Consider the following 26769-nt stretch of genomic DNA (forward strand, 5'->3'; position numbering starts at 1 on the left):
GCGTCAGTTGTAGCCACTCTGTCGATTCCGGGAACATCGGCGTCTGGCATTCGCGACAGGGGCACCGGACTGAGTTGTAGCAACTCTCTGTCATCGTCCGCTGGTGCTGCCGCTGCCACTGGAATCGTCGTTGTCGCAGGCCGCTCGACATCGGCGTCTGTCGCGGGGACGCTTGGCGCGACGCCTCCATCGGGAGGCCACCAATCATCCTGTGACTCATCGGCCACGGCTGCATTGTTCGTTAGCGTGAGTTCATCTAGCAGCACGGCGTCGAGCATATCTACGTTAACTCGCAGTAATGTCGCTTTAAGTCAAGAACAGGTTGTCCTGTCTTCAATATCAACTTCGCCAGCAACGGCATCGCCGTCATCCTCCGGAGTAGTTGCTAACAGCGCTGGAGGACCAAGGAGACCCCAGGAAGTTGTACGTATTGGGGGCGGTAAACAAGCCACGTCTAGTCGACACCAACGATATCAAAAGGCCGAACATCAGGTTCATCATCAACAGCTGCGACGGCAGCACCAGCAACAGCAGGAGGAACAGCAATCTGCAGCAGCGGCTGTCGTGGCCGTACAGAGGGTCGGGGTAGCGACAACATCGTCGTTAGTCACCGGAACACCGCAGGGTCCCGCTGTCCTAACAACGAAGGCAAAAGGCTCGCCAGTTGCAGTGCTGTTGGCGAGTGTAACTTCACGTAATTGGCTTTCGGAGAGCAACAGTTCGATAATGCCAGGTGGGTTTCGAACGCCAGATCTAGGCTGTAAAGCAACTGCTGTTATGGTTATTATCGCTAATAGGAATACCGGGCCAACCTGGTAAACAGTATGATAATAAAACCGATAGAAAGACACAAAAGGCGAGACCATTGCTGACTGGCCGTTTAAACGTTCCGGCGGCGACACACGCAGACGATACGCTGGCGAACAGTAAAGTCTGCAGTGTTTTAGAATTGTGGGCTAACTCGTATGTGGTCATTCAGTCTCGGTCTGTAGCGTGGAATTTTTATGATAGACTACAATATTATTCGTTTAGTGATACGATAGAAAGCAATGAGGACGGCATAAAGAACAAGCATACCTATCATAGTGGTCATAGGGAATTGTTGTATTTCGAATCAACTTGCTACGAGGCAGTCTTTTGCTTTCTGAAGATAATCATTGCGAAATGGCGCAGCCGTCTATTACAGGACGCATCGATGCATAGCCAGTTACATATTGATCGCTGAGTATGGCTTGGGTAACAATCATGATGGTTATTTCCATGCCTCTGATTATCGTAATTAAAGCAACTTTTTCTGCTAACGGACATCTTCTTGTTAGATCAGCTGGCCCGTTGTTTCAAGTGTTATGTCCGGCAGTGCCGTTAAGCGTTCTATCAGACCGCTAGCACTAAATCATTTACATCGAAAGGATTCGAGCCTAAATTATAACTTGTCCCCCTAAATTATAACGGATTCGAGCCTAAATTATAACGATACCCCCTAGGCTGCCACCGGGACTCGTCTTAACTTAGCCGGCCAATCTAGACAACTGTATCAGGCTAATCTTAGCATAAAGCTTTACTTCTATGATATAACGATGATTTTAGACAGGAAACTATTAGCTAATATTACAATACTTACTTGTATTGTTGCAAGATGCAGGAAAAATGTTTATTCAAAAACAATCGCTTTTTTAACAAAATGAGATGTTATTAATTATAAAGTACTCTCAAGTTCTGATTAAAAAGTTTCTTGGCGACTGAAACAAGCTCGTTATGTGATATCAAATCAAAAAAAAAAGACCCATGACGATTTACAAATAAAATCGTTAACATTATTAGCTAACTAAAACGAAGCGAACTATAGCCATTCAACATCGAGTTACACATAATTAGTTTAGCTGATAAAAAAAGTTAGCAAAATTATTTTTATTCTTAAAGGAATTATTTAGCTTTTAAATTTTATTATTAAAATATTAGTAAGATAATTATTTTAAAATTTAAATAAAATTATTTAAATAAAGTAATACATCTCGAATTCTACGTTATTTTCCAAGTATTAGGGTATTTATAATTGCTCTCCTATTATTCGAATTCTCACTATACACAAATAAGAAAAAATGATTACTTATAAATGTACGAAAAAAAAAAGAGGTTGTTTTTACGTTGTACTTGTAGTAAGTTTCCAAAAACGAAAAAAATCTTTCGATACCTTTCACGTCCGACTGGGTCATAAAGAAAGAAATCGACAACACATACAGTGGTAACTGAAGAAGACAAAAGTCAATGATATTCAGCTACCTCAAACCGAATAGTGCCTCTGTGTTCCCCTGTGGTAAATTGTTCTGGCCAGTTTTGATTGAGATCTTAATTCAGTAAGAACTTATACACTTAGATGTTGTATAAGTAAGAAATTTTATAACTATATATATATATATATATATAAAAGCACCACAACAAACCCAAAAGGCTAACGATTTATAAAGTCAGAAGGTTCAATAGCAAACACATACTTCAGAACAGAACGCTGATGTCTACCTATTGACCGATATTGGAACGTTCAATACGACCCATGCGATGAGAAATATAGCAGCGTTATGTCATACTATGAGGTATTATACAAAATATACTTATAAATAGTACAAAAAGGCCAGTGTACGCAGCCTATCTTATGCTCTAATACTACAGTTACATCACTGTCTGCTCTAGGTGGATACGATAAACACAAATTTAGAGGCCAGTTAGTGAATTATAAACGTTTAATAACATAAATATTATGCAAATTCTAATGAATGAAAAGATATAATAAGACCTAAGTTCAATGTGAATGCCGTGGGCTTTGGTTTTTAGGGGCGGAAACATCTCACATATACTCAAAACATCCGTTGGGTGTCTGGTGAATACAGATGTAATTTCGCCTCCAAACACGATGAGCTTGTCTGACACAGCACTTTGATGCAAACGCCAAATGTAAAATTTTCACCGTTAATTTAATGTGCCGGGTTTATTAAAAATAGCTAAGGTAACTCTTATCTCGACATCAAAAAAGATGCACCTAATTTATATTGCGCGCCCTATTACTCCAGGTACCTTCTCAGGAGCGTTGTAGTTGGCGCTGTTATACCAAATCTACCAGTGACGTTGGCCACGTACTAACATTGTTTCTTATCTGAAGTCTCGACGATCCTTGACTCTACTTTGCACGAAAACTCTCTACTCTTAGGACCTCTTTCCTATTGTGGATGGCCCCGCACTGTGAGATTTCCGTCTCGTCGCCTGGATCATTTCCGGGCTACATCATCGGAGTCTTACTTCGATGTGAATGTATGCCGGCAAGCAGGAATAAAGAAAGAATGCTTTCTTTCTAGTATGAAGCTAATATCATGCAAATAATGTTGGTAACCCCCTATTCTTGTCGGTCTCCTTCACCTGCCTTGTGGTTCAGACCTTGCGTCTGAACCCCACACTTTTTCCACTCTATCAAACGGTTCCGGACTTCTTTTTAAGGTCTGTTAGTCCTCTGGTTGCCAAACCTATCGTTCTATATAGACGTTTGGTGACAAACGTCGGCTAGGCTGACCCTGCCCTCCCCTTCTTTGCCTTCTCATTTGAAAGGTTGTCCAGCTGATGATTGTGAAATTTTCGTTACCTTTGCTGGCGTATCAACACTCGTCTGCTGCAAGCAACGGTTTAACCCAACTGCACTGCGTAGACCTACCGGATGCATGAGCCTTTCGTGTCGTCAAGTTCCATAGGAAACCATACTAAGAACCCACTTTTTTTGTTTTACTAAATCTGGTGCTAACTGAGACCACACAGTGAGACAGGTTTTATCAGTCCTTTTGTTAATTTTTTTAATGGCGTTCGTGGTTATTCACCTACTTTTTCTTTGGCATTTGAATGTCAATGGAAAAAAAGGGCCCTAAGTCAGTTATCGTTCATAGATATTTATTATGCGCCCGCAGAAAAAAAGGACAGTCAATAGTTTTGATTTTTGTCTTTCATGCCCCTGTAAGTGCCCTTGATCTGTGTGAGTTGCGCAGAGACTGTGAATCTAGCTAATGTGAGTCGCTGGTGAGATCTGATTGATTTTTTGTCCTCTTTTTGCAAAACGTATGAATAGGACTTGTTCACGCACGGCTGCATCATTCCTCATCGCTGCCTTTTTTATTTCCTATCACTTATAAGCATTTCCTTAAATAGTGGAGACTAGAGACGGTCCACGTAACTCTAAAAGAGATACTCTATGACAATTTTACAGTGAAAATAATGATTAGGTTGAATTTAGGACTGGGAATATTTCACGTACCTTGCACAGCAATGGGACATGACAGGAAACCACGTACCGTTCATAATAACTAACCACACAAAGCTCATACGATACGTACGTTCATGTTTGAAATTCATCTCGTTTTTCTATACGAAGATCTTTCTTGGCGAGGATGCTGTGCGGAACCGTGTGTTCAATTGAACTCTAAATATAAGAAAACCGTCAATTTACCTTTTCTATATCTGATGTGAGCCAATAGCCTAAGGGTTGTCGATGAGGTCTTTGAGAACGTAACGAACCCTAGGATCTGTTATATTCTATGTAGACCACGTTTTGGCTACCCATCTATACAAAATCTGCCGCCGGTAGCTATTTTGTTTACAAACAGTTCTGAATCACTATGTAGCTACAGTTACGTGCAATGTTCTGTCCTGGAATCAGCATCTTCCATCCATTGATAGTGCAGCCGACGTGTAAATAGCGTTCCATTATGATAAAATTAAAGTTAATTCTAATAAGGTTATGAACTTGTTGTCTACTTAGGGAAAACCAATTTCCTATTTATCACTGTTATTTTTTTCTCGTATCTCAAGCTTAGTCTAGCTATTAGCGCAAGTGTTTTTCTATCTCAGCCTTTCGAATGGCACAATTCTACCAGATTAAAGAAGCTCATGTAATGGAGCTCACTAGGTTTAACCGATACTTATACTAAGAGGCTATCCGATATCTGAATTTTGACATCTATTCGTTCACAGCTTCCGTGAATCTTTATTGCATCAACTTCGTTACCCAATTATAATAATTTGAATACTATTAGTTCTCGAATTATCAATCCTTATTAATTAATAAATCCTTACTTACCGATACTTATCCTATAGACGCCATTACCGTCATCGAATCCAATCTATAGCTCCATTACCCAAAAAAAATTAGGCTAAAGGCAATAATTTTCCGTGGACAACTTTAGCTATAGAGGCAAACAAACAGACACTCGATTTTAGTTGTATAAAGATAAAGAAAAATTAGCAACAGTTAAATAAAGGGATGATGATGCATGCTGGGTATTTGATTATTATCAAATATTTAAAATATCATCGTGAACACCTATCGGCTGGAAACTGTAAACATTTATAATGCAAATAACAGAATCCGAAGCGGAGAACAACGTCCTGGAGAAGGATTCTCCCGCTGCCTTCGATTTCATTGTCGAAGTCTCTATTCATTAATTGATTGAGCTGACAGGTAACTCTTATCAAATCTAGCTACCTTAGCCATTGTCTTCATCATAAGTTCATCTCAGTAGAATATTTGTTGATGATAGGGGGGTTTCTGTTATATGCGTATAATGACAATACATGTTTGGTAAGCTTCCCTTTTGTTGTTTGAAGTGAAATGTAAACGTTTCATGCAGTGCAAAATCTATCATAACCTACTGCTTTACAGGAAAAGGCAAGGCACAGAAGCTTTGTCGTTAAAACATTTATAATGCAGGCCATTGTCGCGCTAGAGTGTTAGGTGCGTTACACAGCATATCTGAAAAGGAATGTTTTGAAGACGGATGGGGGAGCTGAAGTAAAGACAAACCCATTGTCGAAATGTCCTAGACGATGTTTTCCAGCTAAAGTGGCGTATCTTGTGCAAAAGTTGACGCCAGACAGAAGCGCCGTATCTATATAACGTATCTATCGAGTTTCATCTTTATACGTTAATAGAAAAGAAAAGTGTCTTACACGAGACTTTCTCCCGCTTTTCAGCGATCCTAAAAAGCTGTTTAGGGAATGAGCAGCAGCTCACGTCAGGACATTGCAGATCCGATCAGGCATAACAAGCGAATTGCTAAAAACATCCCTGAAAGCACTTGTAGGTAGCATTTATTGTTAAGCTATTTCTAACTGATCGAATGCGTAGACACCTATGTTCATATCCGGTAACTCGGCTCCCTTGGACTCAAGAAGTGAAAGCATATTTTTCTAAGAACGCTCTATGATCGATTTCAATTATAGACAAAAAAAAAAAAAAAAACCCATTTTGTGGCAGCCCCATTTTCCTTTATGTATTTACGTGAATACTCCTATTATAGAATTAATCAATGTCCTCACTATAACCACATAAGAATATAGAAACAACAGGAAAATGAAAAAAACATCTGTTAGTTCTACTAGACAACGTACCCCATTTGACCAAGTTCCACCTAATGCTCCCTCTGTAGTTGTTGGTCTCAAAAAGGGAGCTATTTTTTTTACCGCTCCGCTTTTAGACGCAAAACTGAGCTAGAATGTAGTCGCTCAGCGTCTATGTTAATGTATCAAATAAGCGAACATCAATGCGCACCGACCTTTATTATTTTGCTTCTCTCTGATAATGGCTCGATTCTGGCAGAATCATCGTAATGAAAACCCGTGGTTGTTGTTAAGCAGCGTTTTTATAGTTTTATATAGATGTGTAAACGTTGCGCGTGTACTCCACCGCACTGTATATAGATGTAGTTAAAAGACTTTTTTTTGGCCCTGATTTTGTGACAAATTTGTAAGCAAAACACGCGCCACATAAGCATAAAAATCTAAAAGCAATGCAGCAGAAGAAAGCGGCAAGTTCGACAGGACATGATGGAATAGATAGCAGCATTGCAAAACAGCGACGATACACCGAACATTTATGGGCTGTTCGCCGAGATCAATGTCGCATGGTTTCCTTTCGCCTACTGCTCGAGTCGGTCGGCCCCTTGAGCAAGTCAGTAAGAACAAAATCGACGCAGCTTATTTGGTGCAGAGCGCTAGGTGAGGTCATTCGGCCAAGAGGAGCATGAGATTCAACCGGAAGCGCCCAGCTAAGGATAAAAGCCAGCGTACAAAGTCAAACGATCTTCCGTTTCTGCCGAACCCGGCCAGCCCTGGCCTGCTTGCGCCTTGGCATCCTCGCCTTTGAAGACCAGAGGCTACGAAGCGTAATAAGGAGATTGTAGTCGGTGATGGCGAGTAACGGAAAAAAGGAGCTTTGTTTAGAAGAGACCAATGGAAAGATGCTGGTTAGGACAACATTTGCTTGGGTTACGACGAGGACAGAAATCAATAACCCTGCATTTTCTGGAGGATAACATAACGAAATAAGAGGTCAAAACAAAACAATAAGTAAAAACAAAGTCTATTTGTAGAAAGGAAAGAAACAACGAGAAAAAGCTCAGCAATCACGGTAGTGTTTTGAAGCCAATATCTACCTCGAGGAAATAGGAAAAAAAAAGGGAGAATTTTATTCGAGAAGCAAACATTTGTCAGGTTCACGACCCTGGTAGTTTTGGTACAGACCATACGTCTTTCGGTGAGGAGCCAATTCCAAAGCACTAACCTAGGAAATGCTTCCTCGGGGAAAGAAACTCATTTCCTTACGAAGGAATAATTCTTAGGCAAAAAAATAATGTAAGATAAGAAGACTCTGCAGATGACCAGTCTGCACAATTGTACATATAAATATATATATATATACAATATATAAATATAGATATTGCTTATAAAAAACGTACATACAAGGTTATATATATTTACTGAGAGAAACACAAGGGCTTGTTCAATTACGTCGTGAAAATATTACGTTCAGAATAAAATTCAAATTTAAAGAAAATCACAACGAAAAGTTTATATATATAAGGGTTAAAGGTCCTTGTAACGTCGGAACGTGTTCATAATCTGTTGTGTCTGGCCGCCACCAACCCTCGAGCTAGTCTTACAAGTCACACATTTTTTCAAAACTTCAGCTTCCATCGCTCAGCGCCATCGATGACGCTATTTTCCGTTTTGTTTCGTATGGCCTCATTAAACCGGTAAAGTTACTGCAGTTGATCTATGCAAACTTTCCAGGACTAGGATGGACGAATTAGCGCTTAGCATCATTATTGTTGTTTGATCGGCTATAACTGTACCTTTAGCTATGCGTGTGACAGAAGGGGAAAGATGTTGGATAACTATAACACGGTGTAGCTATACTTTTAATGGGTAATTATAATAAGGAACACAATAGAAATATGTGACGATAGTATTTGAGATGTTTGCGGTTCGGGAGTTTGACCCACAGTCAATTTGTGTCGACGCATGCAATGTAGTGATGATTATGATTAACACCATTACGCACAATCCGTATTATACATATATATTAGACACCGCTAAGGCCTCATCTGTTGTTGTTGTTGCTGTTTTTTTTTCTAATTCCAGTGATTTAGTTATTGTGAACGGCCTAAACCTGCTATGTTCCTTGATTGCATTTTCACGTTCAAGTTCTTATGTCGCCTTATCTAGCTAGACCAAATGTATTGTTCCGCTACTTCCGTTGCCACGTCCTATCAGTTCGGCCACGTTGTTTTCAGTAATTCCATTATCTCTCTAGTTAACTATTCTAGGATTCTATAGCAAGTGTTTAATTTCTCTACGCCAGTCGTCCTGTGCTAGGGCATAATTTTGCTACTTTCTGTATTGAGACGCTACCAAACAACTACGCCGTTTTACAAAGGCGAAACTGCTTCGAACTTTCAAAATGTCTCAGGAAACTGAGCTAACAAACAACGTAAGAACATCGGTATTTCTAGAAATTATCGATTACTAACAAAGGATAGAATACAACATTAGGCTTTCAGCAAAAAAAAAAAAAGACAACATTCCCGATATTGAGGCAACTGAGTTAAAGATAAGTCGTGTCTTTCCACTTACACTCGAATTTTATATATATTTCGAGTATATAAGTATAAGTTTTTGATATTATTGGCATATAGATGTCAATATATAGACAAACTCTGACTCGTTTATATGGAAACCAATATAGGAATATGCATACATGTGCAAAATTTGCATCATCATAGTGGGGCGTAGCGACTCGAGTAAGTGGCGGGGTTTTGCGGACTTTGTAATGGCCTAGCGGCGATCAACTGACTACGTTAAAGCCGATGTTCAAGGCTCAAACTATTTAACGCGAGTGATTCGAACTGGAAGCACCACATACACTCTCATACATACGCTTAATTGTTAAATTGCTCTAAGAGACTGATCAAAGCTACGCTGTGATCTGTCCAATAATGATGGTTTTCTGTTTATAATCTACAGGACTCTGTTTGGCCTCTATGTGTGCTGGAACTATTGATCAAGCCTGTGGCAAAATAGGAGAATTTTATAAATAAAGGAATCAAAGAAAAGATAATATTAATGCAATTACTATTACGACGCTGAAATAATTCCGAAACCGTGGTTCGGCATAGGTATATCTTCAGGAAGACCAGGCTTACCAAAAGAGTACTGTCTCCTGAGGTTGCTGCATCTTTTAAGTACTGTTTCTCATTGGCAAGGAAAATTCAGATCAATACGCTGCGGTCCGGACAATTTCGATGACTTTAAGGCACACTCGTTTGCATATGTCTATGGTCGATTTCAGAAACTGGTGGTGATGGAAAATCGGTATGCTCATGCGGTACCAGCATCGGAAATGGGGTTACTGCCATAGCTTCGGCACTTCCCATAACGTCTCTTCAAGCGGTGCAAGCTATCTTCAACAATTCACCACAGCAACTATATCAGTCGCCGGGCGGACGTCTAACAACTGTCGTTTCTCAAACTCTGCAAGCCCTCAAGACTGGCTACCTTTATCGATATAAGAGTACGTCAAGTAGTTATAATGCGGATTTTTTTTCCAATATCGCTTCCAGCCTAATTTAGCGGCGGACAATGGAAGATAATGGGATACAGCTCCGGCATATATAAATAGCCTGTGTATTATTTTCTGTTATGTGTTCATTTGAAAGTTAACAGACATAAAGCTAATCCATCCGCTAAAATCAACTCTTGTATTTAACAGAAGCGTTATTTAACAAAAATACGCAATTTTTGTTCGTTTCTTCTTTTCGATTTCGCAGAACGTCTTTTGAATAAAGATTGGCGCCGCGAGTACTGCGTTCTACTCAGTGATTCATCTCTGGTCTGGTTCAAAGGCGGCGATCGTCGTGCACCAGCTGGCAGACTCGTACTACGGGACGCCCCTCAGCTAATCGCTTACGGAGCTTATACCAACAAAGTAGGTTGTGTCAGATATGACAGCTAGAACTGAAAAGGTTCTAATGATTATAGCGACGGCAACAATGAGGATTTTCTATAAAAGCAATTGGAAAACAGGATAATGCAAGTCAATGACAAATCGATCCTGGACTTTAGTTGACCTTTTGCTGACCTTGTAGGACACGTGCCTTGTCTAACACTAAAAATAGTAAGGCGGTTTTCGACGATCACACATATTCAGCTAAGGATAACAATGATTCATAACAAACAAATCAATTCATATACAATGCTTATAGTTGCTAAATTAACTGTAATATGTGAGACGCTTACTTAATCTAGGCCATAATTAGAACCCAATGTAATTTTAGTTGCTTATTGCAAGCCTTAAGAGCTGATGGCTGAGGCTAGTTTCAATATGAGACATAACGAATTCCACTTTACTCATAACATAAGTTATTTTACTTCATCTCACGCTGGTCGATTTTGAACACTAGCATTCTAGGGAACTCTGGCTAGAAAAAGGAATTGGTGGGCAAGCTCTTCGCGTTCAATTCGGAAGGTTTCAAAAGAAAAGCCTTTCTTTTTTAGACCAAGTAGGCGTGGTTAGTAGAGGAGAAAGAAAAGGAGACTAAGAATAAAAAAGGGTTCTGTTTACGTCGGTGTGGGAAGAAAAAGTAACAACAGGAAGATTAAGGAGGTAAAACGGGACAATCAGCTCTAAACAGGACGACAGTTCTTCTTCCCTTTGTACCGTGCATATCCTCATGGAACACGAGTCACAAATTCACGGGTAATCTAGGATAGAAAAACAGATAAGGTGAGGAAGGGTTGTAAAGAAAGACCTCACTTCCTTTTCTTTCTACGAGACCCCCTATTTTCTATTACCCCCTCTCAACGTTTCTGCCTCTTTCCATGATGTCTTCAAAATCACACGTCGCGCAGTTTTTCTTCAACGACTCGAAATGGAATCACGTTATTTGCTAAGCTGGCAGCCGTCCGACTGCCGCATCCACCGCCCCGTATCAACTTACCCGTTACTCAACAACTAAAAACGCCGGTTTATCTCTTTTTGTTTAGTTTCTTGTTGTCCCTTGTCGGACCGACGTTTAAAGACGCTCGGCTGACATTCGGTTCCCAATTGTTTCTCCGCCTACCTGCCTTATTTAAGCTTTGGTCGTCGCAGTTCGCTTTCTAGCATACGTTCTCTAGCTTTCCTGCTACCAAGCAATGCTGCACTAACTAGCATCACTTCATCAGCGGGTTTGAACGTCGAAAAGTATCGAACTAGTCTAGTTGGCGAAGGGGAAGACATAGAACGGGAAAGGAGACCAAGTAATCGGAGTAAACAAAGGGAGCAGAAAAGAAAGAAAAAGCTTAACGAAAAAGAAGACAGCTTAGGAAGGAAGCGGAACGATTGGGAAAAAAGTGGATTTTTTTCCAATTACCTTGTTGCTCAAACGAAAAGCAAAGGTTTGCTAGTGCACATCTACCTGTTTTCATTACTTTTCAACAATTTGTCCAGCTGCTACTTTCTCTAGCTAGTCGTGGTGCTTGTTCCGTCTGCCACGAAGCCTGCTGCTAGGGACAGCTAAAGACTTCATTGCCCCGTCATGTCTGATGCTGCTTGAATCCATTTTATCCTGCAGCTTCATACGCTCCTCGCTCCGTTGTTAGAACGCTGCTAGCGGACGATAACGACCGCTTCTACAGCATGTAAAGAAGCTGCTTCTGCCGTCGCTAAAATGTTTTTTGTTTCTCGTTCTTAAAAGCTTCCCAGTCTTCTAATGCTGCCGTCAAAACTAGCTGTGATCTAAGTAGTATCGGTAACTGGAACGCGTCAGCCAAACCTTTACAATCAAATAGGTTAGAAACTCAACGCGGGTTAAAAAATTCGACACAGACGATAAAATGGACGTTATTGTTGCTTGCCTATCACGAAAGCAAAAACGCTGCTGTCCCATATCAGGACGAAACGCGTCCTTTGTTATCATAGATTTCAGAGCCATGCAGACCAGGTACTTGTCTGTTGGCAAGACTCTATTTTGGAATCGAGCAATAAGATCACGACATTCTGCAGTGGTGCGGTACGCATGACAATGGATGTGTGCGGTAACTCTTTGTTTTGTTTGTTTATTTACTTGTTGATATGAGTTGTTGACCCGCCGTCTTCTCTATCTTGGGCGAACAAACGTGGGGATCAAACTCAAGCAATAACCCAGAGATATGGTTGATATAATATGGTTGGTAATAATGAATCACTGCAGTCCGAGGCGTCTTTCTAGCATTATGCTGATAGTTGTTATTGGCATTGATATTATTAGTTTTAAATTAAAATATAGGTCGAATTGTAAACTGAGGGATGGTGCGTTGACTCCATGTAGGTAGTAAACGAACTGGTCTATTAACAATGCACAATACGTTTGACTTGCCATTAAATTTCAGGTTTACTATAATATCTGAACGTATAATATAGACTCTCCCTAAGATGAGGCTTATCTAGAACAAGTTATACTAATCATATCCGTTTTTCTTTTGCCGCAACGTTTATACTTAAACAATAATTACGAAGTTAGTTTCAAGTATTGGGATAGCTGGAAGAAAAAACGATATTATATTTGGTTCTATATACTACAATAGCTTAAAATTTTCTCTCGATGTCGGCTGAGGTAGTACCAAGATTCATATTATTCGCATATTCTGCACAAGTTGGGCATTCGAACCCAGACATATACGCGAAAGAGTCAAAATTAATCTTTTTTTTATATCGTAGTCGCACTGTAAGCAATGAATTTAACTAAATCAAAGAAATATATATAAAGCTTATACATTTACTATATCGAGCGTACACACCTTACCGTTTTCGTCCAAGAAAGATCTTGGAGCCGAAAGTTGACAGGTTCTGCAGGTTAACGGTCGGCCGAGAAAAAATTACAATGAAAATGAGGAAAAAAATAAAATCCATGATAAAGATAATTCTAGTATTAAAATAGGCAGTTTTCGAAGTTAACCCTAAAATCATCTAATATACTGTGTACTCTTTTGTCTCAGGTTCCTCTGAAGCCATCCAAACTGCCTTCCGGCTACAACGAGGATCAGCTACTCGTATTTGGAGAGATCAGACGCAATAGGCGAGGCTTTGTCGTAATCGTTCACTGGTTTCTCACCGAGGAACCTAATCATACATTGTAAGTTTTCATTTCGCTTCAGCGAACAGACAAGCTGTTGTCATACGTTACCAGTTCTACATCTGTCTTTGTACCTTTTGTCACGGCAGTGCTTGATAAACTTTTATTTTCGTGGACCTGGCTTGCTTCAGCGCAATATACGAGTCTGCATTCTACTGTGATAATTTGCAATCCTGTTACCTAAATATGTATTATACTATGCTTCAGGTTTATTAAACTAGGTTTATGGGGAATATGGAAACACTACTAAAATAATCAGCAAACTAGGTACTATGATCGAACTAGTCTGGGATTTCGGTTGCACTTTTCGAACTTAGTATATCTATTGGCAAAAAAATAACAAAATATGCCATTGAGTTTTTTTTAAATGCATGTTACCTTGTCACTGAAGGATATTGTGAAGGCCCGTAATTAGCTTCCACTTAACTATGTAGATAGAGAGGACAGCCAAGCAAGAACTATGATTGCAATGATACCAAATCGTGTATGCTCGCACCGTAGGTTACTCAGGAGCCTGCGTTATCATTCTTAAAATCATCTTTTGTAGTATTTATGCTTCAACACTACTTAACGCGTTAGTTGAAAGTGTTTCATTAAGTAGAACAGGTAACATTAAAACAAAGGGAAATAACCCTAGAGAGAAAGATAATATTTGCTGGTATTTAACCCTCCAGCAGAAGTTCATGAGTGGGCTATTTTAGCGGCAGCGGGCAAAATGTGTGGCTCATCGATCGACTTATATTATACCAGCCTGTCCAGCTGTCCGTTACTCACCGTCATTGCATATGACGTGTACTTTCCGTCTTTTCGATTTATAAGTAGTACGGTATCAACAAAACAGTGCTAAAAACTTTCAACCTTAATAGTGTATATAAACAATATATTTCACTTAGGCATTTAAATATAATACAGGAGAAACAAGTTCCTACACTAACTTAGAGGCCATTCAAATTTATACTCGTACGCGTCGACTTGAAGTTCATTCTACGAATTTTTAACAAAAGTAATGGATTTTATGAAGATTTCAGCTAAGGTCATATATAAGCAATGACACATGATATTGGGTCTGGCAGTGAATAGAGTATCTTCCGACTTCGTTCCTTGAGGTGAAATGTGGAAAAAATTTTAGACAGAGACTTTAGACTTTATAAATGAGCTTGGTTTTTGCACAGTTTCATTCGGAAAAGTAACCAGTGGACCCCTGCCTACTAAGCTGCTATGTCCACGATTGAGATGGTAGACATAGCTTCGTTGTGAATAAATAGTGAGGTATTACATACGTCCCTAATGTCTTAATCCCTACATAAAGGAGTACCACCCTTTCATGTTAATATATTCCAGCTTGTATTTAGCTCAGATCGATTAAATAGGTCGGGCATAAGTTAGTATGGCTTTCCCGAGAGTTTACCTGAGCAAGACATTTACTCATTCACGTCTGACATATATATCGGCCATCATTGAGTTGAAACGTCACCATTTGCTGAAATACAATTGACATTACGACCGTTGTCTTTATCGAGGCTGACCAGAAGTATATGCTTTTCGTTTTGTCTGCGCTAAAACGCTTGTTGTGGAACAGCGTTAACTCGCTTAATCTTCGAGAAATTTCCAGAATCATTAACTTAGCATTTTTCCACGGTACCAGATAGCGTTAACGACGCATTACCTAATGCAAATGATCTTTCTAATTGGTTACTACCAAGAGACGTCGCCTATTTTTTTTAACGAAAAGCGGTCGTAGCAGGACGATCAGCCATTTCAGGATATACGTACGCGCAACAATCCGCGATCAGAATAGTTCGCGTGACTGGGACACGTGGATTGCCACATTCATTACATGTAAATTTTTACCTTGTCCTTGGTTTTCGGCCTACTTTTTGGCTCCCTCTACTTTTTCTTTTTCAATGTCTATTTGCATACGTTATTGCACTTCAAGGACCTGATCTTGCCGCTGTCAACGATTGAGAATTATCGGCGACATCGTGTTTGTACCCTTCTTTCACGTGCGTTTCTCCTGCACGGCTCCTCACTGATTCAGACTCGCAGCAACCTTGAAGAAAAGCCTCTACCTGCAGTTGGAGACTTGAGCTTTGTCCTGCGCACGCTAGGAAGACAGCGCTGCCGTGAAGATCAGCAGGCAGTTAATTAACTAACGATCCAGTTCGATTTGTCCCCATTACAATTACGGTCAGAGGCAGGACAGCACCAGCAGTCGTATGTATTCCTGGCACCCACACGCTACTCATCTGCTGCCCCCTGTTGTGGTTCACCTAGCTCCGTAGCTGTTGTCATTTCACCGCCATTGACATTTTTGCTATTTACTGCGTAGCGAAAAAGCTTACTCGGAAAAACGCTACAGAAAACGTGGAAAATGTTGCTATCCCCCCAGAGGCATAAATGAACGAATCCCGAACAAGTGTTAGCGGGACAGCCGCACTGAAACTACGCGAGAGAAGAAAGAAACCGGGAGCAACCTTTTCCTCCCGCCCACCGGGTTTAGATCCCATGGTACTTTCAAAATTTTTGCCTGACCTTACTGATGCTTGTATCGTTCCCGTTCAATTTCTCCTTTTGTGTCTTTTTTTTCGCTCCGCCTTCTATCGGGTCTGCCCCTGTCTCGCTCTTCGACAGAGATGTCGTTTTCACTGTCGCAACTATCAATGTGCTCCGTCTTTACTAGCTAGCCATCTCACTTTAGGTACCACTTACAATTACCCTTCAGAAACTGAGCTCTTTGTACCTTCTTTGACTCAGTGAGGCTCCGTCTCTTCTGTCTGGCCTGGTCTAGCCACACTACCTTGGCATCCTTTTTTGCAGTTTTACGCCCAATTTTACAGACTTGCAGGTCCGTCAGCTCTGACCTAACCTAGATCAGTCGCTACTATTGTCACACAGCAAGCACCATAGAAATATAATGTTTTACCACAAACCAGCGCGCGGCCTCAACCTACAGTGATGCTCGATTCGCTCGTTGCCAACGTCTAGCTTTTATCATAGACTGCTACAGTGTTAACGGTAAGAGATAGTAAGCATCTAGCCGCGTTCAACTAGCGAAAAACTTTCCAGCCATCTGAAAAAATCTATTAGTACGTGTCAAATTCCTCCTAGCTAACTTTATGTCAGAGTCCTGCTGTTTCGGCAGCTATAAATCGGGCCGCAATGTAACGTGTTACAGGGCTGCTTTTGCATCCTCCCAGCAGTACCCCACTGGTCACTATGTGTCCGTAGAAGTACACATGATGTTGATAAGGCACCCGTGAAACCGAATGAGGTTTTCGTGCGTGCTATGAACTCCACGGCACCAGCCTTTCCCAGCTAACCTACTCGAGTATTAGCTGGACTCTAAATAAAACTGGATCATTGCTATTTGGAGAGGGTGAGGAAGTACTTAGAGGAAAACAGCAGAAAAACAAAGAACGAAACTGAACGTTCGTATTTCTCCCGTTTTCGCCGTCATGATCTTCTATTATTGCGGTTATGACATAGCCTCTTTTATTCTTACTTTTTGACGCTACCAGGGCTCATGCTCTTCCTCTGTGCGGCGCTTCAGCGATGGCAGAAATGATAGCATAGAACATGTTACACAGCTCGGCCCCTCTAACCCAACAGAATGCATCCAAGGGTTCTCTATCGCTTGAAGAAACCAATGCGAAAAAAAAAGAAGGTCGTAAAGATCAAGTGTAAGCAAACGAACAAAGAGGTAAATACTGAACGAGAAGACAAACGATCTGCCCGACCAACAACAACGAAGTAGTAATAGCGATCACGGTAACAAAGGTTCAGGCGACGACAGCGACAGCCTCACGAGTAACAGACTTAACTGAAGCGCTCACAAGGACGAATATAATAATACGATTATATTACTCTGACAGTCCTCAACGGCAAGGTTATTAGCATGCAAAACGTGTGACCGTTGGAAGAAGTATATGAAGCTTACAAACATACTGTAACCTTAGTCTAGGTTTTTATTTAAAATTTGTGTGCTGTTAAGAATAAAACGCAAAAAAGGGCTCGCAGTGAAAACAAATAAATGTATCGCTTATCCTCATTTTTGAAAATCATCTCATTAAATAACTCTTTGTGTGCTTATAACGCGGAAATTATGTACGTTCTTTTTTTGATTGCAGAGATTGGATAAATGCTATCATTAACACTGTAAGTATCACATGGTTCCTGCACGTGTCAGAAATCATCTTAAAGTTAAATTTGTTGCGGATATTGGTCATAGCGTACCTGTGTAAATAATGACACACTATCATATACTAACTGTCGAGTCCCATACAAAAGACGCAATACTTCTTTGACTAATCTTAATTATGGACTATGTGTCCGTTGCGTTAGTTCAATTCACTTATAAGATATTCAATCCATGGACGCGTTTTTTTCTAACAAGGTGCTCCCCCGTACAGATTCCCGCTCCACCGCCACCGCCCTACTCGGAAAATGACGAGATTCAGCGGAATCATGGCTATCTCAACATGAACAAACTTGCCAGTGATCTCACGTTAATGGATATTAAAGGTAAAACTTGAAAAAGGTCAATATTTTTTAAAATTCTACGACAAATCTGTCTATGGTTCAAATATATATATATATATATTTCAAGTTAGCGTGTGTTGCCAGCATCATATCTACTTTTCGAAACCGTCTAATTTTCACGTTTGGCAGAATCGTCAATTCGAAATGAGAAATCTGTTTCGCGCGGTCGAAGCTCGTCAAAAGGCGCCTCGCAAGAAGCCACGGCCTGCGGCGACGGAACGGCCCGAAGTTCGTCGCGGAAGTCACGAGGAGTTGATGCCGAAGAGGCTGCCATGAATGCCGCTTTAAACTCAGGCACTACTACGGGTAGCTTTCTAATCGCGTTACTAATTACTATGTTGTTATTACTCTGTCTATAGATGGTCGATTTTTGTAGTACCAGTTTGAAATGGACATTTTGACAAAATCTAATTTTGTTTATCAGTTAAACACTTTCCCTTCTTTTCTTCTTGATACTGTAGTTAATATGGGAAAGGGGAATACGTTTTTCCGACGGCAAACCGATCGTTTACCAGACTAGACTTCTTTTATCCATGGCCTTGTGTCTTTCTCTTAAGGTTGGGGCCGAAGTCCTGGCTGGAGTGTTCAAGGTGATCCCGCACAGATCTTGTGCTACTATGCAGCAGCAGAAGCAGCTATGGTGGATCTGAGCGCGTCAGATCTGGCATTTGATATTCCCGGTATGTGTATGCAATAAGAGAACAACCTGTCTGTAGGATTGCATACCTCCTACTACAGATACATGATAATTTTGTATGTCTATAAAAAATGTCTATAAAATGTAAAATAGTTGCTTTCAGACGCAAACTAATTATCTGATCCGATTTAGCAAGTGAAAGGTTTCATTGAAGAACTAAGCGGACAAGAAGGAAAAATATTGCGGGTGTAGACAAACGGCTCTCGAAGATCAACAAAAATGATCACTTGAAAGTTGAAAGGTATTCAATAAACAAGTCAGCTCGTAAGCCCGCTCTGTACTGTGTATTATACGTGATTTCAACAAATGTGTGTCAAAATTTTTTTTCTACCTTGTATATTATCTAAGCCTCAACAGACTAACTTTTCCGTGTTGAATTGCTATAAATATTGCAATCAAAGGGAGCAGCTGGAACCAAATATTACTTACGAAGATGAATAAAAAGTACTTTCTAGAAATGGAAAATCACGGATCCGTTTTTAGTTGAAAATTACTATCTGTTTTTCATAAATAAAATTGTCATATACTATGTCAAACAAAGTCACCCCTTGGGTAGCATTTTTAATCAACTTTAGCCTCTTCTTAAATACATTGTGTTGTACTGCATTGTTTCTATTGCCTATTAATAATGAACATTGATACTTTCAATTTCAATTTTTTTAGCTGATTTAGGTGATCTGGACATTGGCGGTTCGATGTTAGGTGATTTCGGGGATGCAAGCGCCATGGATTTTGGCGGGTTCTTCTAAATCGGCGTAGTCTCAACTGTCGTGAAGTACGTACTTAAGGAAATCGGTGCTTATTCAAGCGATACTTAATGTTCAACCTAGGTGATTAGTCTAAACATCGCGGATCACTTTTTATGGATTATAGATAATCGCAAATAAATTTGTGATAAACAAAAAAGGAAAAAAAAACGAGATAAATAACGATAGTGATCGATTTCTTCATTTCACTTCACCGACAGTTGTCGTTAAAAAGTACTCATAAAGCCAACGCGCGAAGAGCGGAGATCTGTGGAGGAACGACCTGTCTTCGAATGTCGGAACACTCCTGCCTATCTGTCTCCACACGCTATTGTGTACAGTTATTAGATTAGAATAATTAAACCACTATTAGATCTCACGCTATGCGAAAATTAGCACGGCACCATCGTGACGGTAAGCAGCACCCCTTAAAGAGATCTGTATCTATAAATGTTTCCCATTATTGTGAATGGACAAATGACCGTCTTCCGTAAAAATTGCCTAGAGAGTCACTTGATTTTTGTACTGGGCATGTTCTATAGAAGAGGTGTGACCTACGAAAGTTACAACCCTGCCATGTCTAACTGTTACGAGTCAACCACGGCAGAGTTGGGAAACGCCGTCACCGCCAAAGTTATCCAATTGAACAAAAGAGTATATTCGCGTACAACCCTTCCCCGAACCATGTTTACCAAACACTATAATACATAAAATCTAGCGGTGACGAATGCTGAACACATTCAACGTATTGGAATTTGTCTGTTGACCGCCAGCGTTAATGTATTCACAATGTACCCATATATGCAAGGAGGTATGGCAGTTGTAAGCATAGCGTCAAGAACCATGAAGAAACCAGCTGGTCTATGTATTGCCATACACTCCTTATCTTACTATAAGAAGAGATGTCCGTATTTAGTAGTTATATACGTACCATATACCAATAAAAGAATAAAATGCGCGATGCGTATTAGCACTAGAAAGAAAGTGAAAAAAGAGAAGACAACATAATCTGATTCGACCATGTGATCGGTTGCTGTAACAGTAATGTATGCCTATAGAAATACTGGTAACAACAAGCAATCACAATTAGCACAAAGTAGAAGAATTCAATACCTACTGATGCCAATAGTAATACTGATGTGTAGCATTAAATAATAATTTGAGTAATTACATTCAGAGAAAAACAGATGCGACTGATGTAAGCTAGAGGTTGTGTTTGGAGTTGGATGCCCTACGAAACGACGCATAGCTTGTTGGATAATTACCAATGACAAACGGCCGAAAAGTACTTCAAGAAAAAAAAATGAAAAGGAGGGTTGGGCATGGAAAATACTTATTCAGATAGAGAAGCCGGCGGAATTGGACGATCGAGAGGCGAGATGACACGTGATGGATCTAGCTTGAATAACGGCCTTTTTGAATGTTGTGTTGGGTAAACATTTGCTGGGTGTGGAAATTATTCGGACAGACTGTGTATCGAGAACGAATTGAACATAGAGGCTTTACGCGAAGGACATCCGCCTCAAGGCACCAGTCGGTTCAATGCTGCTTGCACAATAAAAACAGAAACAAACATACATACGATTACAATGAAACACCACTAAGCGAAATATGCTCGTTCCTTTTCTTCCTTGCAGATAGTAAGAGTCTATAATGATTACAGTTAATATCCCATGTACATATATATATGATAGGTTAACATATACATTATATATACTACGAGATGTGCAATACCTGGTAATGTAGATACGAAAAGAGACATGTCCATACGTAGTGCTATATGCCATATTTCACTATGAATTATGTCCCTTAACAACAATTAATGAGAAAAAGTGACATTGCAATTGCAGCAGTTATTGGCGCGAATTGAAAAAGATTTATTAATTATACTGCCAAGCAGGCCACTGTACAGCAGTAATACATTAAATTATAATCTTACTATCTATCTAATGTTACAACAATAAACACGACAAGGAAGATCGTATCGATGTGATTGTTCCTACTTCTAGAACTCGACCGTAGAGTACACTAAAATACAGCAACGAGTTTCAAAGCTTATTTTCCGTAAGTTTCTATAACCTAAAAGGCCTCTGAATGAAAAAAAAAACACTCACTTAAGGATTTCACGGTCAGTTTGCTCTTATATATATATATATATATAGTAAATCAAGGCCCAAAAGAAAAGTGCGATGAATGAATGATGCAATTCCAACAGGGCATCCGAACCAAGCGTGTAGAGTTTAGCATAAAATCTTTAGATGATTCAAGTGTGCAAACGTTGTCAGAAGAGACGTAACTTAAAGTAAGAGCGAATCTGTTGCAATTTTTGCCACATTCTTTTTGAGAGTATGACTTCTTTTTTAGTAATAGCTGATCATTGTTGACTAGATTTTGAAGCAAACGCTAGAACTTCCTTGTTTTAAATACTTTGTTTTTACAAAGCTGAAGTGCCAAACTTGTCCTTCCGTTACTAGAACATATAGGTCCCAATGTAAGGAAGGCAGCTGAGTTTACTTTAACCCAAGACAATACACTAGGCGTATCATAAGAATTAGCATGACCATAACACGATTACGAATTGACGATTTTGACCCCCTGTACTTCTGTAAAACAATAAACAATAATGAGAATTGGCCATGAAGATAATGACCATAATATGAAAGGAAATAATTCATTATACAAATGGACAGGTGTTGACAGGGAGGTCATTTTTACGTTAGAGGGATACACTGAGATCGAAAGTCGGAGGCCACTTCTTGCCTCGAAATCCATTGCCAGTTACTGTTCTGAACCTATGATTGTGGTTAATCTGACCCTTAGCAAATCGAATAAAAGGGAACTCATTATTACGACTACTATTATTGTCGGTATACGTAGGATTACGAATATTACCCTAACGGTATTGTATATAGCGCGAAGAGTGCTACAGCAAGCGGACAGCTAATTAGTGTTTAGCCGCTGACAATTTCGAAAAATTCGAAATATCGAACAAAACTTTCCATCCTCAAAACGAAGAATATTCACGTGCCCTTCATATCTATAGTTTGCGCGTCGAAATGATACTCGAACTACGATGTTTCTGAAACAAAATCGCAGGCCGAAATTCGCTACTCCACGTCACCATATGCGCGAGACTTCGTGATGTAAACACGAGACATTATGTAGTTGCTGACCGAAAAAACAAACAAGATGATGGAGAAGTGGCAAGCACTGCTACGTTGCCCTTGTATTCAGTGCCATCGAATCACCATAGTATCACCACGTGCACACATTTGAAAAAACTACCCCGTCACTACATAATAATCATATAATAATTAGTCGCTCTTTTGTAATTACGCTAAAATTATGGCGAACTTTTTTTGCTATAGCAGATGTCTACGCGATATTCCGATAGGTCTTAAACGGTCCAACAAGCCTAATAGTTCTCAAGATGCTGCCTAAGAACACCGAGATTGCTAAATCCCTCTGAATCATATGAACTGGGCGTGGTAAACGGTATAAAATATGGAAACAATTGACAATTAATTTTCAATATCATATCTGTCTGTGTGAGTATCAATAGATAAATAAATACACAACACAACGATGTCATAGAAACGTAGCGTGCCGTATACGCTATGCAATCAGCTATTTGTATAGAATAGACGTAAAACGTATTAATAGCCTAAATGAGCCACGCTAGTGTACTAGGTAGCTGCTCATATCATTATTTTTGTTATTATTACTATAAATGCTATTACAAGAACATTAGTTGTATATTGGTTAAGTGTGTCATTACGAACACTAGTAAGACTACTATAATAATCCATGGTTATATGGTTCTATCTTAGCTAATTACTTATTAAAAACGTCCCCTGGACAGCATGGACAGGGTCCAGTTTACCGTACTTCCTTGAAAGACTACGCTTATTTTTTCGCATTAATCATCCCTGAGAAATGGACGATGAAACGGGATTCGGCCCATTAGATTGTGCTGGGTAACGAAAAACGAGCGTAATCGTAGAAGCTTGTTAGCCATTACTGGGGTTTGATGACAGTCCATCCTGACAGCTCTCTAAGTGAAATTGAAGACATAAATATACAACTGTTAGCTGACACAGATGTACGAATGGTATATATGATATCGGCAAAACATACAAGGCACCACCAAACGGAAAAGCTTTCAGTTATACTGGGCTTAATCTAATTTTATTTTACTAGGTCTTGAAATAAACCTGTCACTGCACCCAGTAGAAAAAACATCGAAGCATACCCACGTTTCTTACTGAGAAGCACTCTAATTGTTCTAGCTAAAAACACTTAGCAATCAGAATAGAAAGAAAATACTGTACATTTAAGAAAGTTCACGAAACACATTATCTGCACAAACGACTGATTATGCCCCGCTCTCTGACTACATATGCAATAGACGTTTATCGGACGAAGGAAACGGTTACCATAAAAACATTGTCCTTTATGCATTGGCATTTTTCAATTCTGTAGAATTTCTATATGTATAGTAATAAATATTGGCGCGAGTTAAATCCTTGGCGCGCAGTTGTCTAGATTCTAACTGCTAAAACCTTTATACGTATACGTTTTAGTAAATAATATCTGAAAATTACGAAGAGGTGACGCTCGTATGCAGTGTTAGTTGATTCTGTGTTAGGCTGCTATCGTACTAGGTGAACATTTCTAAGTAGGAATAATACGAAAATACGTATGCAGAGAGCGTGCATATACATGAGAGTTGTTGACGGCTGAAGATTTTTGTTTCGAAGAAAATATTTTGGCTTAAATAGGAAAGCAATTCAGAGGACCATCAAATAGCATTTAACTGATGGTGTACTATATATGAACTGCTGACAATGATATTGTAAAACGCATCCTTTTGAATAGGATACTCACAGAAAGAGATGTAATCTGCAAACTCGAAGTGGTTTTATAAGTAATCATCCGACAAACCATTATTCCCTCGACTGACTAGAGTCCTTTGAGTTGGCCCCCGAATGCCTGCTTTCACAGTCTGAAGCCCAAAATAACGAAATCTCTTCGATATGGATCATAATATCAAGCGACAGCCTACGCATTTACTACATTGTACGTAAATACAGACAACAGAGATAGACTGAAATCGCTATAGAGCCTTTTTTGATCCACGTTTAAAAACTAGCTATTTATATATGTTGAGAGTCCTACACGTCTGCTTTTTGAACCGGTACACATCGTTATGGCGTTTGACTTTTTCGTTAATACGACCGGGAAAATCACTCCATGACAATTTGCCGGTTTCACTAGGATTAACTAGTTCTAAGCTTAGTTTTAGAGCTCTACAAACAAGGAATGGGTTAATCTTTTCGCCTTTGAGCTACAGCAGCTGTTGATTCTCCTGGTTCACGACCAGAAAAAACAGTCTTACCCAAAGCTACCCTACTGAACTAAATTTGTCTCATTATGCTGGCTTCAATTCAACTGCCTGCCTTACAGCGATACAAAGCTATCGAAGGCGTTTAGAAACGTTCTCATCTAAGTGCACGAGCAAAGTAGCATCAAAAACACACGGTCACATTAGTGATCGAGCAGAGAAAAATAACGACAATTTTCTATGCAGAAAACACTGACAGTAATAGTTAGAGTACTGATAATCATAGCGCTGAATAGAAGACATGTAACAAAGGTACGGCAAACAGACAGCTCTACGGAACAAGTTTAACAACTAATAGTAGTTGAGCTTATCGCAAAAAACAAAAACGTTCCCAGCTTCTATATATAATAGATATCGTTAAGACAGTCATGATTATATTGACAGTCATAGAATAATAACGACTTTCGCTCGGTGACAATCGGCAGAAGTAATGGGCTAGAGCAACTAACGTCCTGCGTATAACCGATGTCAGATCATTTGGATAGACCACAGCTAGCACAACAACCAATAAACCAAACAAAAACTGTAGCAAGGCACAACAAATAAATAACCGAGTAGAAAAATGGATAGTTTTTTGTCAATGTTTTTAACTTTGGTAACATATTTCCGTTACATTTGACTTGTCGACGTTAATTACATACTTGAAATGAGGGTAAACTCTAGCAAAGCCAAAAGGATATGCTAATCAATTGCCTGCATTGTTATCTCTGGTCGCAGCCGTATTAGAGAATGGGAATAAACAAATCGAATGGGTCTACTTGAGAAAAAATGAAAATAACTCTATCGCAAAACCATTTTTTTAGAATAAACAATAAGAGACGAACGTAGTATGCAATCCTTCTATCTGGTTCTATTTGGCTCTAACAATTATATGAATACCTAGATACCAATACGGATCATCAAATAAAATAGCTCCATATATGCGCCCAGTTCAAGCCAACAGTCAAATGTATCTAAAAACCATATTTTATCAGCGGTTCCTATAAGAAGTGAATAATACCAATTTTTTTAGCAAATTCATTTGTATTTCGAGGTTTTACGCTATAGCTAGCACTATTCTAATAGTACCTACTGAATCAATTTAAATTTCGTTGGTACAATGATGTAAGGAAAATTTAGAAGTCAATTTATATACAGCACCGAAGATTTCAATTATGCCAATTCTTAAGCTACGCTATGACGAATTATATGCTAGATCAAGCGTTATAAGGCTTATAACTGGATTTTTATTGGTAGATTATTAGATCTTCAATTTGAGCCTTATTCCTATTTGATAGCACAAGCCACTGTTCTTTGCTTGGTAAAGCTTTCACTGCGTCTTTATGTTTATGATATATTCAATTTCAGATATTTTCCTAGACAATGAATGCTGCGTGTCTTTCGATAAGTACATGTTTTTCAGTTATACATTGTCCATTGGTCTTCTATTCTATCTAATTTGATTACCTTCATTACCTCGTATTTGCGACGCAAATCGCTGGCGTCAACGCTTGAACGCGTCAATAGTTGAGGTTAAAAACAGCAACAGAATAACACGAGCTGGATTTTCTTTACTCGTTCCATACTGCCAATAACAAAAAATTGCCATCCCTGTTTCCTTTGAAGCATGAACACTTCAGTGACTCAGGGGACTTTTTTCGGCTTGTGTGAGCTTTGAGCGAACACAAAACTCACGCCCAACTGCCAGACCTTTTTTAGTGCAGCATCAGTGTTAAACTGCCTTGACGAGTGATAGTGATGCCACAACGATAGATCGGATGAGACATCTGCTTCTTCAGGGGGCTGCCGCACCTGCGTGTGGAATTCACAGTTTACTTTTAAGTTACAAAAACAATGACAACGCTAACAATAATAATCGCTTTCGCTTGGGAAGACAATATTTGCGGAACGAAGATACATAGAACGTATTAATATCTGATTGTC

General features: G+C 39.5%; 3 protein-coding genes across 13 annotated transcripts in view; 2 read left to right on the forward strand and 1 right to left on the reverse strand.

Annotated features, from left to right (window-relative positions):
* Nucleotides 1–139, forward strand: part of LOC111246921 (uncharacterized) — a 70642-nt gene extending 70503 nt beyond the window's left edge. For all 8 annotated transcript variants that reach the window (XM_086983743.1, XM_086983742.1, XM_086983745.1 and 5 more), the window contains one exon: nucleotides 1–139. Coding sequence is in view for 3 of the 8 variants with exons in the window: in XM_022797315.2 (XP_022653050.1) it covers nucleotides 1–80 (80 nt within the window). In the remaining 5 variants the exon portion in view is untranslated.
* On the forward strand, nucleotides 1–21426 carry LOC111246920 (uncharacterized). The gene is made up of 10 exons (XM_022797312.2): nucleotides 1–733; nucleotides 9659–9880; nucleotides 10137–10294; nucleotides 13324–13460; nucleotides 17588–17615; nucleotides 17870–17981; nucleotides 18129–18305; nucleotides 18557–18679; nucleotides 19360–19471; nucleotides 19664–21426. Exons 1-9 carry the CDS (start codon nucleotides 727–729, stop codon nucleotides 19443–19445), a joined length of 1050 nt encoding a protein of 349 aa, XP_022653047.1. The 5' UTR covers nucleotides 1–726; the 3' UTR covers nucleotides 19446–19471; nucleotides 19664–21426.
* Nucleotides 21287–26769, reverse strand: part of okr (DNA repair and recombination protein RAD54-like okr) — an 11930-nt gene continuing 6447 nt past the window's right edge. For 3 of the 4 annotated variants that reach the window (XM_086983714.1, XM_022797310.2, XM_022797309.2), the window contains exon 7: nucleotides 26043–26637. In XM_086983714.1, coding sequence (XP_086839840.1) covers nucleotides 26470–26637 — 168 coding nt within the window. In that variant the 3' untranslated portion in view covers nucleotides 26043–26469. Of the gene's footprint in view, nucleotides 23497–26042; nucleotides 26638–26769 lie in introns of those variants that run through there. The other variant, XR_002671888.2, reaches the window with a different exon arrangement.

This window comes from Varroa destructor, unplaced genomic scaffold (assembly GCF_002443255.2).
Source record: "Varroa destructor unplaced genomic scaffold, Vdes_3.0 BEIS01000003.1, whole genome shotgun sequence".
Lineage (NCBI taxonomy): Eukaryota > Metazoa > Arthropoda > Arachnida > Mesostigmata > Varroidae > Varroa > Varroa destructor.

Excerpts from the sequence above, each read along its gene's own strand:
- LOC111246920 (XM_022797312.2), top strand. Across the intron at positions 10,295-13,323 it reads ACGGAGCTTATACCAACAAA|GTTCCTCTGAAGCCATCCAA; the intron begins GTAGGTTGTGTC and ends CTTTTGTCTCAG. Across the intron at positions 13,461-17,587 it reads GAGGAACCTAATCATACATT|AGATTGGATAAATGCTATCA; the intron begins GTAAGTTTTCAT and ends TTTTGATTGCAG.